The sequence below is a fragment of the Limanda limanda genome, chromosome 19 (genome assembly GCF_963576545.1).
Source record: "Limanda limanda chromosome 19, fLimLim1.1, whole genome shotgun sequence".
Taxonomy (NCBI): Eukaryota; Metazoa; Chordata; class Actinopteri; order Pleuronectiformes; family Pleuronectidae; genus Limanda; species Limanda limanda.
In genome coordinates, this window is record NC_083654.1 from 18,090,898 (window position 1) to 18,107,102 (window position 16,205).

Sequence of the window (16,205 nt, forward strand, 5' to 3'; positions counted from 1 at the left end):
TTGTTGATGCTGGAGAGGCAGTCTCACTCTGATTCAAACCCTCTGACACAACAGATCAATAGGCCTTCAGACAAATTACTTCAGGACAGGCCACAGAATGCAGGAAACCACCTTGAAAACTTTCACCGCTTGCAAGAATACAACAAAACAAGAAATAATACAAAATGTGCTCTTGGTCACACAGGAAGCTTTGCCTCACACTATGCTCCAATAATCACGCCTCATTTCTCAGTAAAGTAATCACAAGAAAGCTGATCTGGTTTTCCAAAAATATCTTTTTTTATTTCACATGAAATGTTCACATTTAGAATATTTATCAAACAGGTCTTTCATATACTCTTCTATATATATATTTATATATGTACATATCATACACGTCTTTTTACTTACAGATGTACAAAAATCAGGTAACAAGGATTCGGATAAAAAAAGACTTGACTTCAATGGTAGTCATACACTGTTGTGCTTCGTTGATCAAGCTGGCCTGTCAGGTGAAGATGTGCTCGGCGTCTCGTTTGAGGCCTTGTCTTGTCTTCTGCGAACTGGTGACTCCAACATTTTTAAACCATACAAAAAGATTGTGATGTTATTACAAAAGTCTAAATAGCCGATTGCCTCACCCTGTGTGTGTTTTTTTAAGTTTGCCTATTTTTTGCTTGGTGTTGGTAACATGAAGGGCAGCACCGTGATAGACAGGTAAAAAAAAAGAAAATGAAACCAGCTCTTCGTGTCAGACGGTTGAACCAACACAGGAGCAGGATCCAGCGCACAGAGAAGTCCGGCCTCTCTGGGATACGCACAACATCTCAGTGTTTGCTTTTGGCAGAAAAACATTTTGTCTCGTCACGCTTACGATCGATCGCTCCTCAGCTCGCACACAATCTCTTCCTCTCACCTCAACACGCACGTCTTTTTTCCTTTCACACAAGTACAAACTCCACCAGGAGAAAGAGAGAGAGAGAAGACGCCTCGCCCCCCCTCTCCGGCGACGGTAAACATTTCCTTTCATAAGCTCACGGTATTTACAGTAAAAAACGTCCCAGCTGCAAATGCTATAAATTATCTTCACAGAATGTACAAGTAACACAGCTCAATGTTGTGTGTTTCCATGTGTTACAGAGCGTCAGTGTGTGGTGTGTGTCAGTACTGTGCAGAATTAGTGCTACAGTATAGAAGCACATGGTCGAGTGTACAAAAAAAGAGGATGGTTGTGATGAGAGCAGCCCCCGTGTGTCAATGCTACATTTAGAGAAAGTAATCACCCGGGACGTCAATGCAACTCCATACCGCTACGAGAACAATACAACAAAGAGTACACGACACTAAAGGGTGGAATAGTGTACAAGTTGGAGAGATGACTGATCTTTGGCTCAAAAAGGTAAGAGATTACTTTTCCGTTAAATGTTCCATCTGAAGTTTGATCTAACGGGTTGTTGTCTTTGTGCTTGATTGTTTTTCGGCCTCTCCTCCACTTCTTCATATTTTCTTCTGGGATTATCATCCAAAGAGGTGCATGTGACCAAAAGTACAAATCAAGGAGAGCTTGGTTTTTCCCAAGAAAAAACAAAAAAACATACTGTCACCTCTTAAAAAATATGACAAAGCACATTGTACTTTGTCTCAAATGCTTTAGAGTTTCTCGGCACATGTTGCGCAAATCTGCGATGTCCGTGCTTTGCCAGCACAAAAAAGAAAATACCCCTGTGGCCAGCACTGGGCATGAAAAACTGTCTTTTTGAGTCAGTGGTTTCATCCCCACGGACTTTCTTCATTGTAGTCCCTGAAAGAAAAAAAAAAAGGTCCGCCCACAGCAGTCGTCTCATGTCCCCTCAGTGCAACAATAGCAGTAATGAAAATGGGACGAGCAGTGAGAGGATTGAGAGGGATGAAGCCGCCGCTGCAGAGTTCGTCCGTTTGCTCTCCCGGACATCTGGCAGGATTACCACCGGTTCATCTGCTTCAAGATGGGAGATAAAGAAGACACATTACTACCACATATTTTACACCCCGACGTTAATCCTGAATGTACCTGCATTGTTCTGAGGTCAGGTGTAATTAGAAAGGAGGCCGGCCTGGTCAACATACCTAAAGGCAATCTGTTGGAGGGGTTGTGAACCCCACCCCCGGCTCCAGCTCCGGCTCCACCTGTGCCTCCTTTAGCAACTCTGGCCTCCTGGGAGCCTGGAAGACAAGAGGAATGCCATCAGTTATCATGCTTGTAAAGGCCGGACACGACTCTCGGAGGTGACAGTGCAGTTCGCCTCACGGCCAGGGGGTTGGTTCCACTCACCATCAGCAGCTATGACGTCCACACGGAGCCTGAGGCACTCTTGTCCGTGGTGATGCAAAGGCTTGGCTGCAGGGACGGGAAACAAACAACACAAGTGTTAACATCCTAACTTATGCACTTACCCTAGCCTGGCCCCTTAATCCACCTTCATGCACAGACAGACACACAAACACACACACACACTTGGCAGCAGACACGGGCACAAAGCTTCAGGACGCCATCTGTGACCGGGCGAAGTGTGTCTTGTCCTGCCGTTTAGCTAATTACAGCCACGGTCAGGGTGACAGCATTGCTGACTCTCTGTGGTCACAATCTCAGCAAGATGAGTGTTGCATAAAGTTGGCAAACGGTTTATGTCCGTGAAAAGCTTCAAAGAGACGACCGAGGAAATCGAGAATACAAAAACCACCCAACTCTGCCGTGCTTCAGACTTGTTCAGAGTGGAGATTTTCAGAACTATGGATGTAAGGCTGGTAATTTCCTAAAGGTCGCCGATCGGTCAGACTCAAGCCCCTATTCCACTGTCAAACTACCACTAACATCTGGATTTGGGGAATGGATACAATCGGCATTCACTCCAGGGACAAATTCCCAAATTATGAATTGTTGTCACCTTTTCCTCTTATGCCACCATTGAGTTGTGGTTTAGTTTGAAATGTCTTGGATTGATTGCCGTTAAATTTAGTATTTGGCTGAATTGTAATGATTTGGTCTTTTTATCAAGTCATCATAAGGACAAACCTTTTATTTGTTCAACACTTTGGTTCATGACCAACCTCCAAAACTAATGACATTGCCTTCAGCTCTAAATATAGTTTCTTCTAGGTCCAAATGAGCAAATGCGATCGTTCTAAACTAAAATGTTGAATGTGGGAAACTTTGGAAACATTAGCATTTATCTCAGAGCTGCAACTGGGGCTGCAGACTCTCGTGCAAACATTGGAAAACCGTGAAGGCAGTGAGGATCTGAGTGAAAGCTATACTTACAGATATAATAGTAGCTTTCTCCTTGGCGAAACTCTTTTCCCAGAGTGAAAGGAGTAAAACGCTGGAACTTTTCAGAGAACTTCTCCGGGGCGTGAGGGGCAAACGGGTGGCCGCACTCCCAGCGCATCTGGTCGTAGGATTGGGGTTTGCAGGATTCGTAGTCCTCGAGCTCCACCATGTAGAGCACGTAGCGCTCGGCGTCCAGCGACAGCACCTCGCCCTCGGGGTAATGGGGGCACACGATGTCCAGGTAGTCATTGAGCTTCACCTCCACAGCGTAGTCGTCGAATAGGAACCTGGAGGGAGGAGGCAGAGCCGGGTTACGCAGGTGGCACAGGAGACTGATAACCATGGTTATAGCATTGGAGCGGTAATAAATATAAGCCTCAAAACCTGTGATTATATATCGATCGGCTGCACGCCGGTGTACGACAGGGAAATCAGAGGAAAGACTCAGAGGTCTGGGAATGTGAGATAGAGAACAAGATATAGAGAGAGAGAGAGGTTGTGTGTGAGGTACACGTGTGTCGGAGAGGAATAAAGAGGGAAAAGGCAATAAGGCGAAGAGTGAGCTGAAGAGAACATGTGCATAAATATGGATGAACGTGAGACCAGTGGAGCTGCTGCTGTTGTGAGTTAGCGGTGAGTGCACATTGATCCCATGTCCCACAGGAGTTGATTGATGTTTACAGAGAAACATTAGCAGTCAGTTAGCCCGGCAAGACAGGAGATGAGTATCGACAACTGCAGGGCTACACACACACACACACACACACACACACACACACACACACACACACACACACATCCACCATTACCCACACCCTACCAAAGAGAGGGAGGCCGACTCCTTAATGACAACTGCGTCTCCAGAGAAGCACTAACACACCTGAGTTTTTTCGACACAGGGTTAAAAATAAAAAAGGTCATATAAACGTTTTAACCCATTCATTAGGGTTAGAGTGACACGCAGACAAACACAACACGGGTGTGCAACCGCCTCCTCCCAAACTCCCTCTCATTACAAATACAGAGAGACAGTCAGACTGTCTGCCTCCCCTCCGTCCCTCCCTCCCTCCCTCCAGCCCTCCCTTTGCTCCTCCACCCTCTTTACGATAGTCTTTAAGTAAACTACATTTCCTCCCTCTCGTCTTCAGACCCGAGTGCAAAGAGTCACTCACAGAAAAGCGTTGATGCGGCCGAGTTAACCCGCACTCGAGGCAGGTTAAATTGGCTGTATCTCAACGGCCCATAATTCCTTTTTTCTCCCCCTTTGGATTTTTCTTTCAGCGATATTATGAGTTTATCTCCAGGGAATCGTCACTTAAAGGTATTTCAAGCTTTGTCCCCTTCCTCCGGACTGAGGGACCGCTCCGAGGGCGGCTCACAGCTAATGCTCTCCTCTCAGCCGAAGCCATCTATCACGGGCTTGGAGCTCTAGCCGGCCTCTAGCAACACACACACAAAATTCCCAGTAATTCCCATCTATCAACAACCAAGAGACACACACACCTCCTCCTCCTCTGGTGCTGGGCTCCCATGCGAGGACTATCACTTTACTGTCTCCTACTGTTTTGGATCACCAGGGGTTCCCTGAGAACGGATGACGTTTTGACAGACTAAAGTATTTTCACAACACACCGGGAGAATGTGTGTCTAATATAAGGTTTTGTTGCTTTTGCAATCAATACATCCACGATGCAGCAAAGCTTTTAGCGGTTCAACAAGAAAAAAGGGAGAGGCGGCCAGAACAGTGCGAGTTAAGTTACCGGCTGCTCTTTAATCAGAGCTACAGATCTCACAGAGTTAGTTTCTGTGTTGGGCTCAACGGACATTTCTTTCTCTTTTCTGAGAGGAAGCGGGTTTTTCCTCATAAAATCCAACAAGGAAGCATTTGGGGGAGTTTGAGTTTGTTTGACAAGGTCCATGTGTGTGTGACCAACGATCAAAGTGAACAGGCGCAGGCCCCCGTCTCTCGTTAGCCGCTGTTGTTGTTTGTTGCCAGGGGTCTCCCTGGTACCCCCCCGGTGAAAGGACAGACGCTGTGGCTCCAAACCACCGGGCCCTGACTCCTGCTCCCCCCTTCCCCTTCCCCTTTACCCCTGTCCGCCTGGCTGCATTCCCTCAATACTGATGACCAGATTAGCCGGGACACCGTTACAACAGCACCGCGGCCCTGTCGGAAAACAAGCGGCCTATTTTATTGCACCGATGAAACTTCCATCTAAACTGTGCTGATAGCAGCGGAGCTCCAGCAAACTTTATGGGGGCCGAGAGCAATAATTATAATTTCGCAGAGGTCTAGACGGCCTAGTGCTTATCTGCCGTTTGCCTGCCACGCTCGGTTTACCAGAATGGTGCTGAAGTGTTTTTGTAGTCAAATCGACAACACTATTGAACAAACACTGTTGTCTGCCTTTTGCCCGACACAGTTATCATCCCCCTGCAAACCCCCGACCCCCTGGTCCCCTCCCTCCCTCCCTCGACCTGAGCCCTGATTACAAACTGGTCGTGGTATGGCCCCAATGTGTTCATCAAACGGGGGTCGAAGGGGGGCCCAATTAAAACACAAAAAAGGGTATTAAAGTTGCCCTGGAGGGGGGTAATTATGTTCTCCTGCTCACCACTTCCCAGCCCCTTTAGGCCGGGAGTTTGGGAGGGGTGCAGAGGGCATGAATAGGTGTGGGAGGGGTGGGTGGGTTTGTTGGGGAGGGGGGGTCAAAGGGCCTTGAGTTGGGGAATGGCTTTTGAAGTTTCTCTCAGTGAGTGTGTTTCTGTTGGAGTGCTACAGTTGCTTCATCAATGCCACCGTTTCATACAGCGTCCCTATTCACGGCGCTGATGGAATACCTCACTTAGCGGAGAGAGAGGAACGGCGCCTGAACACTAGCCCCTTTTTTTTTTTTTTATTAATGGCAAATAGTTTTAATTATCCCGCTGCCTTTTGTTCCCCTCTAACGCCTCGCCATTGAAACGCTCCACATCATCGGCTTAATTAACTGATTGCAGCGCCGCGGTTTCAAAGAGACGCTCCGACCCTCGGTGTGAGAAGGTTCAGCTAACAAAGTCAAATCATGCCGTTGCCACTTTAGCGGACGGAATCCTCTCTGTCTCCCTCAGTGTGCGTCCTTTGTCATTTCCCCTCACCGCAAACTGTTTCTCTCTCTGAGTCAATAGGCTGTGTTGATTTACGCCCGTCGTTTATCCCACAATGCTCTATTTCGGTGACAGTGACGCAGCGTGAAGTAACAGCGTTGAGGAGTTGTCGTATTCTCTTGTCGGAGGATGATTTGTGGAGCTATGGCAGGTATGCGGAGAGGATTGTGTGTCTGTGTCTCTGAGATACTCAAATTGTTTATGTATGAGTGCGTGTGTTGTGTCTGTAGAGCTCTGAGGAATCTGGGAGTGTGCTTCGGTTGTGATAAGGTAGATAATGAATGTCAATAATGAACTGTGTGTGTGTGTGAGAGTACACAATCTGGTGAAAACTCGCCTACAGTCTGTTCCCGGTCCCTCCTCCTCCTCTCCTGAGAAGGAATTCCTGATTTATTGAAGCCTCTTCAGGAGCAAAAGTCTAATCTCCCTTCTTTAATCTCTCCGGCCAGCGCTTTGCTTTCTTCTCCACCTCTGCCCCCTCCTTTCATCCATCCATCATCCTCTCATCTCTGCACTCTATCGCCCTGTGGAATGCTGGACCTCAGAAGCGAAAGGGGCCGCGATGTGGATCAAAAGGTCGGACTAGCGCCAAGTCAGCACCGGAGAATATTTGCCCGACGGCTGTGAGCCAGAAGCGGCCTTGTGAATTTTTAATTATATAGACGGGAATGATTCTCTCTAAAGATCCATAAAGGCCGTCGCAGGACAACCTGCACATGTCTGACCACTGCATCTAAAACCAGACTCACCTGGAGGCCACACAGTCACCATGAGCACATGATCATGTTCCTCCTGTTTCACACATGCTACTAATGTGACCCACAAGGTGACCGGGCATCGTCACGGACGGGTGAACGGGAATGTGGGGACCACCTAATCGGTTGGTTCAAGCCCGGGATTATTGGGTTGACCAGAAGCTGAGCTCGGGTCCATTCATCAGCACCAGACCCTGCTTAATACAGGGGGGGCTTAGAGGGGACAGCGAGGCCCAGAGCAGGGGCCGGGACCCTGGGTACAGAGTGAGGGGTGAGACAGGCCGGGTGGTGCTGTTTTTGCTCTTTTGTTCTGGGGTATTACTCCTTTACACTGGAGGTTTCGGAGTTGAAAGAGACACACTGACTCTGACTTTGTGTGTGTGTTGGTGTGTGTGTAAGTGTGTCCATTGTGGCAGAGGGGAAAGTGAGATGTGTTGACAGAATAATTAACGACGCTGGACGTAAAGGAGCTGTTTCTTTTTGGACATGTGTCTGGTGAAAGCTACGTGACTCCACGAGGGCGTCGGCACATCAGAGCTCGTCCGCGGCGCATCGCCGGCGCTGTTTAACGATACTGCTCCAACTCGCTTTGTTTCATCCGTCCCTCCATTCATCCATCAATGTCGCCCGCCCCCCCTCCCACTCTCTGTCCGTCTTTCATCGCTCAATAAGCAAACCAGATCCTCATGTCAACTCAGTCCCTCCCTCCCCCCTCATCCCAAACCTGCTGAACCAATCGGAACCTTTCCCGGGTGGTATGCCAAATATGCAACTTTCTGACCCACTGTTTGCAGATCCGAGCACAAAGCGCCGTGGGTATGCCGGGGGGTCGCCATAGAAACAAATATGGTCCAACTCTTTTAGCTCCTCCCTTTTTACACAATATTCCAGCCTTTTCATTCATCGCACCGTGTGACTTTTCGTCATCCGTCTCAATCAGCTTTCCCCCTCTCCGCCCCGCCATTCAACCTTTGTCTCTCTGGATCATTGGTCATTCCGCTAGCAATCCTGACTGAACTCGGTAGGCTTCTTTTTTTTTTTTTTTTGCCAAAATGACAAAGCTCTCAGTCCAGCAGAGAAATAATTGGCTGAGTCCCCTGCACTAAGGAGGCTTAGATGAATACATATGCTCTTTCCAACTGTCCCACACCGTCCCCTGAGCCATTTGTATCTTATAAGGGCCGGAGCAGAAAGGTCACCAATGACATCACATTCCTCAGAAGGTAAATTTCTCTGCACAAAAATCAATTTCTCTGGATATGGCTGTAGTGCTCCGTGTTCTTCTCACCCCCCCGACAAACACAGTCCGAGTTTGTCGCCTAATGAATCCCACGGGGAATTTACTCTACGCCGGGGCCGGCCTCGGTTAAATTAAATTGATTTCCAAATGTAGGAAGAAGTAGCAGCAGCAGCTCTTGCTCACAGATATCTGGTCCTCAAAATGGTTTAAATAAAACCGGCCTCTAGGGGGAAGCAGTATTTGCTGTGCACACTTTCAACAAAAAAGGCCAGAGCCAAAACAAATGTTACACAATGACCCTTATTCAAACAACACAACAAACACAATGCTTCGTTTTCAGAGATACTATCTGACTTTGCTGGCTGATTCTTCCTCATCTAAACACATGACATTGAATGTCACCAGGACTCGACAAACAAGTCTGGAGGACACACACACACTCTGTATGTCTCCCCTCACACACACACACACACACACACACTCTGTACGTCTCCTCTCACACACACACACTATGAGAACGATTGTGCAGGCTCTCCTCGTAATTGTAGTGTGATCTTAAATCTGTGTGCTTTTCCTTTCTGCTTTTACGTGTGATTGAAGCAGAGAAGAGAGGAGGGGAAGAGTGGGAAGGAGCAGGGGAAGTCTGCAGCGTAGATAAGGAAGAGGCACGAGGATGGGCAGGGGTCAGAGAAACGCTGGCGGGGGGGTTGACACTGATCGGAGGGGAATCTGAAATAGAGACTTTGATGGAATGGCATGTGTGATCCCAAATCCTCCTCCGGGCTCGACGGTTCAGCACATCCCTCAAAAGAAAACCCTCTTCTCACTAATACTGACTCCTAATCCACTCACTTCAAGTTCTTCACTCCTCAAAACGAAATCTGGGAAATTCAATCAACCTCTGCGGGAGTCCAGGCAGTTACGGCCTCGCGTGTGTTGGTGTGTGAGAACTGTATTGTTTACTGTGCAGACAGGATACGCTGTTTTCCCGGGAAAAGCCGTAGCCAGGAAGAGCCGCGCTTCACAGGGAAACACACAGCAGACAGCGTGCAGACTCTGCTAACACCACCAGCACGCCTTCGGGAAGTTAAGACCTTTGGCCTGGATTCACTGTCTAGTGCAGTCGATAAGTCCTGCGGCGCTACAACACCTCCCGGGGATATTGAACCAGGTGAAGATATCCTCTGGATCAATACTGTCCCCAAGGTAAAGTCTCCTGACAGACACAAGACAGATCATAAACACACTGCAGTGATCATTGAGCCTGAGAGGCGATTACTATCCGTTTGGAAATCGGGTATTTTTCCCCCCAGATTGAATTCACCAGACAGATTACAAAACAGATTAAGGGTGGTGGGTTGAGAGGGGGCATAGATGATGGGAGAGAAAGATGGAAACAGATTTAAAGAGTTCACTGAAGAGAAGGATGAGCAGGCGGAGGAGGAGGGGGAAGGGGCTGCGGTGGGTTTAGAGCGAAGGCTGGATTAATAGGTGAAGTGGGGAACCTGGATGCTTTTCCCAGGAAAGTAGCTTCGGGTTCAGATTACTCGTGGATCACAGTGAGACGACCCGGTCTTATCTCTCATCTCTCCAGCATCCACACACACGCTCAAAGACGTGGAATGCAAACAGACATTTGAACCTACTCCTACACGTTTGTTTTTCCTTCATTTAATCCCTATCCCGTGTGTTTTTTTTTCACACCGGCTCGACCTCTTTTCACTGCTTCGGCGATGGCACTCCAGGCTGGAGAAGAATACGCTGGACGACAGGCGGACAAGTGAAAGGACCAGGAAGAGGGGAAAAGGTTTGCTGAGAAGACTGGAGTGTCTTTTCACGGGGATGGAGGAGAAGAAAGCTTTCGGCGAGGGAGAGAAAGCGTGAAGGAAAGGGCAAAGTGCCTTGTGACGGATTGCCATGGGTGCCAAGGACGATAAAAAAATTCCACACCTCTTAGCCTGCTTCCCTTCCATTCCCAAGAGCCAGAGTTGGAGGTGAGGAAATAATAGACTGAAAAGGGACGGCTTGTAAAGTTGAGATAAAAGCCGGTGAAGGAGGGAAGAGGGAAAGACAGTTTCCCAGAGGCAGAGCCACAGCCGTGTGAAGAGAGGCCGGCCTGAGTGGCAGCCGGTATTCAGGCAGCGCCGGCGTGACAGAATGACTGACAGACTGATAGAGGCTGTGCCACTTCATCACATAGTGAACTCCGACCCCCAATCAGTCACACCAGTTACCATTCTCTTTCTGTGGCTCGCTGTAAAGGCCCTTCCCCAATTTGTATAGGAAGTATCCTAAAAACACCCATACTGGTTGGATAAAGACCGAGAAAATGCTCCATGTGGGTGAAACACAGCTTCAATAACTCCCCCGATTTGAGCCAGAACAGCACAAATCGAGCTGCAGTGAATTGCACACACGCACCAGTCTCATAAATATGTCTGATTTGTTTTTCATCGAGATCCATGAATCATTATTCCGCTGGGAAATCTGTAAAAATGTCGAAAAAGATGCCTTATCTAGCAATGTTAGAAAAAGGGATTAAAAAAATTCCTGGATCCGCCCTGAACTTCAGTTGGTTCCTCCCTGACGCATAAGGCATTCTTTCAGCAAGATTTGCGCTAATTAGTCCAGATGTTCTTCAGTAATATTAATCAAAAACAAACACAAAGGGGGAAAATATAACCTCTTTGGAAAAGGTAATCAAATAAAATCACAAATTCCAGAAATCTGCAAGTGAATGCTGGATTTTTATCAGAATCAAAGAGCTCCTTGAAAAAAACAACAAAGTTAAGACTTGGGAATTAGACTGGATTAGTTTAAAAAAAAATGTGTTACCATAACAGAGACGGTGGTTAGGAAGACGAAGAGATAAAGAAGTGAAAATAATCAAACGTTCTATCAGATGTGCGTGTGTGTGTGTGTGTGTGTGTGTGAGCATGAGCCATGAAACAGTTAAACAGATTCACCGAGCTGCAGACCACGGAACCAAGTTGAGAAAAGGGAACCTGGCCAAGAGGAGGGGGAGGGAGGTGCTGGAGAGAGGGAGAGACAGGTACAAAGAGGAGGAGGAGGAGGAGGAGGTGGAGGAGCAGGAAGAGGAGGGGGCGGTGGTGGTGGTCGACTCATGCTCTGTCAGCCAGGGGAGAAGAGGGAGGGAGAGGAGTGAGAGAGCAGATTATTTCCTCACGTTAGAGTTGTAGAGTCCATAGGGCTCCTGGGACGATGTTAACATCAATCACAACTGTGTGGCCCATGTGTGTGTGGGTGGGTGTGTGTCTGTGTGTGTGGGTTAATGTGTATCCGAGCGTGTGAGTCACTTGGATGCATTGTTGCACATGTGAGCGAGCTCCGGCACAGTCACTCCCTTCACAACAAGACACGTACGCACACTGGCACGCCGGGACCCCAGCTGACTGGGCAGCGCCGGTGAGCCTCCTCTCTTTCTGGGAATCAATCGGTGCTCGCGGTTAATCAGACACTAAAGGTTACAAACACAACAGCCACGCAAAAGGTCAGGAAGCACTGAAACACACACACACACACTGTTGGGAATATATTCCACTCGCGCTGAAACAAAGCAGTCGTTAAAGTGCAGGCAGATACGACCTTGGGAGTCAGCAGGCCCCAAGGCGAGCGAGCACACACACACACACACACACAGACACACACACAGACACACACACTGAAGTGAGTGGGGAGCAGTGCAGCCGCGCATGTGTCGACACAATGAGGGAAAAGGAAATGAGCCTGCACCACAAGTGATCAATCTGTGATCGATTTGATTAACGGCAGCTTCCTGACCAGTGGGATGGAAGAGGCTGAAGAAACAAAAGGGAGGGAGAGAGAGAGAGAGAGAGATCCTCGGGAGGGACGTCTGTCGAGTAACAGGTCCAAGGGGTGGGTGGGATGGGTGGGGGGAGCAGCTTGCCGGGAAAGATGAAAAGTACCGAATTAGAAAGAGAAAAAACAACATCTCAGAATCTCGGTGCTTTTTCTAGGAATACAGGATTAAGAGTTGCCAAAGGGAGAGATTTAGCACAGTCATCCGGAAAAAAAAAAATAGCAAGTGCAAAGGGAGCGGATTACAAGTGTATATATACAGGAATGATTACTGTCGTTCCGCAGCAGGGACACAGCAAAACGCCTTTTTCCATCTGGGGGACTTTGACTTCATTCTGATTTTCAGTGAAAGGCTTTGTCGCGCTGTAATTACGGCCTTTCTGAGAACAGTGACTGCTGCAGTTTCGAGCTCGGGAGAGGAGAGAGAGAATCCTTCTGAGTATCTAGGTGTTTCAAAACCAAGACCAGACATGTGTTTGCGCACACTGATTGATTTGGACGGTGTCAGTTCAGTGTGTGTGTGTGTGTGTGATTGAGCGTCTTGGCTGGTGATTGTGTGTCAGGAGTCTCTGTTTGTGCATGCCCGTCTGTTAGTGGGTGCGTGTAGAAGTTCATCTGTGGTGTGTAAACCTAACCCTTCCACCTCGCCCGAGCCTGTTCGCCCCAGCCATCATCAACCATAATTCTAATTGACCCCCACTTATGCCGAATGGCCCCTAACCCCGACAATTTCAGCTCCAATTTCTCCTCCCTGAGCAATCCATCTCTCTCCCACAGCGTGACCTACTGGGCAGCTCTCGAGTTACCTCCTCTGTCTCTGTCAAACGCCATTATTACTCGTCTTACCACCTGAAATATGAACGCTCTACGTCTCCCCGACAGCCACGTTAGAACCCCCCCGATGCCATATCTCTTGATTTAGGGGGATGCGGCAACCTCCCACCTCTCCTCTCCACACAGAGGTTTCAGGCCTCTCAGTCAGATGCGGAGGATATTGCAACAGATATTTCAACATGTTGTGCAGTGATTCAGGCCTTTAAAAATCCACACACATTGCCAATAAGAAATGTCAGCCCTCCCCTGTTGAAATCCATCTCATGAATGGAGAAGGCACAACTGCAGCAAAAGAGCACAAATTCACAGACTTGTAGCAAATGAGGAGAAATGATTACATGCCGTACGTGAGTCAGGAGGAGGAAATAGAAATCATAGATCATACCCCCACCCCCCACCTTCCAATGAACAAGTGAGCTCCACAGAAAAAATCACCCAAATTAAAGTCACTGCATTTCTCTTCCTTTCCTCCAGAGAGTCACTGTCACTTCACTAAGATAAACAGATCACAAAAAAACTAATGTAACTCATCCTGTAGTGTACACACACACACACACACACACACACACACACACACACACACACACACACACGCACACACACACAGGCACACACACACACACACACACACACACACACACACACACACACACACACACACACACACACACACACACACACACACACACACACACACACACACACACAGAGAAAGATTGCGAAATTGATAACATCTGAACAGGTTAGACAAAGTATTGCAGGTAGACAGAAGCATAATAACAGGTTCGAGCCCTGAGAGGCAGGGATGAGGAGGTGGGGGAGGGAGAGAGAGAGAGAGAGAGAGAGAGAGAGAGAGAGAGAGAGAGAGAGAGAGAGAGAGAGAGAGAGAGAGAGAGAGACTCCCATGCAACTATTCTGAATTATCATCACAACAACAGGCAGTTGCCTCCATCACAAATTTATCAGCACCACATCCTTGCATATGCATGAAGCTGCAGCCCGGACACACGCATCTGAATAGTGTGATCCTCACCGGTTATATTAGATGTGTTCGTTTTTTGCAGCGATGCGTAACGAAGAGTCTGCAGAGCTGGGTTCGAATGCATTGGGATTAACAATCGGGTAAAATTCAACAGATGCTTACTTTTGGTTGGTGCTGTTCCAGTAGACGCTGTGCCGCTCCGAGGACGCGCACCACGCGAACGCGCTCACTGCGAAGCCCACAATCCAAACCAAATCCATGGTGGAGGAGAGGAAGCGTGTGCACGACAGGAACCGCAACTCAGGTGGTGGGGGGGGGGGGGTTGTATTATAAGCAAAGAAAACTTGAAAAGTTGAATAAAGAAGAGGTTGATCCGCGCGCCTGGAGCCGTGCACGCACTTTACGCAAAGGACGTATCGCAGAACGCACCCCCCAAAAAAATAATAATAATGTAAAAAAGCAAGTCAGCTCTTTGGAGAAGTGGAAACTGCAGAAGAGGTCGCGACCACTCAGTCAAATCCGTAGTGAATGGAGCTGGAGGTGCGAGGAGCCTGGTTTTGTGAAACGCCCACAGCCAAGAGCCCCGCCCCCTGGGCCGGAGAGGACCAATCAGAGGGCTGTCCGAGAGACCCGAAGCTCCTCTTCACAACATTACGGCGTCGCGTATTCATGAGCCTCGAACAAAGATTTAATACGTGTTTACCGTGATTTACAGAATTTAGAAATATTACATCAGAGGCACTTGTTGAAGGAGTTTACAGTCAACTCATCACACTTTTTAAATTTAATAAAGATGAAGCAGATCCCTATGTATGAATGTTGTCCTATAAGAAGCTATACTGTATTACACGTTTTCTACAAATAAATCTAGAAGCAGCTTTCATTTTAAAATAAAGTGTTGATCAATAATTTCTGTATGCAATTGTATTGTATTGTAATAATCTAATTACATTAAATTCTAAAGTGTCTCTATTGTATGTTCTTCTGCTGCATGGGGTAGACTGGCCGGGGGTAGGTGGGTATTATTGTGGGTAGGGGTATATCCATCAGATTTGTGATTATAATTGTATAATTGTATTGAGTACCCAAAGAAAACCAATAAAACGTGTTAAACAGAAAAAAAATAGTAATAATAATAATTTCCTCATATTATTAATTTTGTATCTTGTTTGCTTACATGTGAATCAAACTCCCACAGGAAGTAAAAGCATATAAACCAGGTAAAACCATATACTGCAATCCAAAAAATATAAAAAAAACAATTACAAACTCTTTCTATCTTGCACTTTTCTAAACAAAGTTATAAAATGCTGTAAAAAGAACACAGGGAATGAAACAAAACAAGAAATCAGGCATTGAAACCCTTCCCTATAATATGCTTGAAGCAATTATCAACACAAAACCCAGACTAAATGCATATAGAGTTTATAAAACAGCTCACTGATACTTTACAAATGAGACCTGACCATTCATCAGTCATCTCATCACACTTTTTAAATTGAATAAAGATTAAGCAGATCCCTAAGTATGAATGTTGTCCTATAATAAGCTATAATTCATTACACGTTTTCTACAAATAACTCCAGAAGCAGCTTTAATTTTAAAATAAAGTGTTGATCAATCATTTCCTCAAATTATCAATTTTTAACTTGTTTGCTTACATGTAAATCAAACTCCCAAAGGAAGTAAAAAAAACTGTTTAACCATATACTGCAATCAAAAAAACATAAAAAACAAAATTAGAAGCTATTTCAATCTTGCACTTTTCGAAACAAAGTTATAAAATGCTGTAAAAGGAACACAGGGAATGAAATGGCATTAAAACCCTTCCCTATAATATGCTTAAAGTAATTATCAACAAAAAAAAAACAGACTAAATACATATAGAGTTTATAAAACAGCTCCCTGATACTTTACAAATGAGACCTGACCATTATAAGCCGCAAAAAACGTCCCAGTATTTGCAAAGCGATAACATTATGCAGTTTCTCCAGGTTCTGTCATGCGCCCATGAGCGAGTTAAGTTTTTCTCCACACTCCTTATCTATCACTCAAGTGCACCAGCCTCCCTGGAGTACTGGTTGGGCAACTTCCTGTGTGTTTGCACAGGGATTTCTTGCA

General features: G+C 46.8%; 1 protein-coding gene across 1 annotated transcript; it reads right to left on the reverse strand.

The window, feature by feature from the left end:
• Positions 1 to 326: 326 nt before the first annotated feature.
• Positions 327 to 14,351, reverse strand: efna1a (ephrin-A1a). The gene is made up of 5 exons (XM_061093122.1): positions 14,247 to 14,351; positions 3,278 to 3,573; positions 2,291 to 2,356; positions 2,086 to 2,181; positions 327 to 1,957 (listed from the first exon to the last, which is right to left on the reverse strand). Exons 1-5 carry the CDS (start codon positions 14,342 to 14,344, stop codon positions 1,830 to 1,832), a joined length of 684 nt encoding a protein of 227 aa, XP_060949105.1. The 5' UTR covers positions 14,345 to 14,351; the 3' UTR covers positions 327 to 1,829.
• Positions 14,352 to 16,205: the final 1,854 nt, after the last annotated feature.

What these genes read in the sequence shown, in the direction of transcription:
- efna1a (XM_061093122.1), bottom strand. Translation starts at nt 14,344, where the DNA reads ATGGATTTGGTTTGGATTGTGGGCTTCGCAGTGAGCGCGTTCGCGTGG. An exon ending in TGGAACAGCACCAACCAAAA is followed by an intron (nt 3,574 to 14,246) that starts GTAAGCATCTGT and finishes TCCTCCCTCCAG; the next exon opens with GTTCCTATTCGACGACTACG. An exon ending in GGACGTCATAGCTGCTGATG is followed by an intron (nt 2,182 to 2,290) that starts GTGAGTGGAACC and finishes CTTGTCTTCCAG; the next exon opens with GCTCCCAGGAGGCCAGAGTT.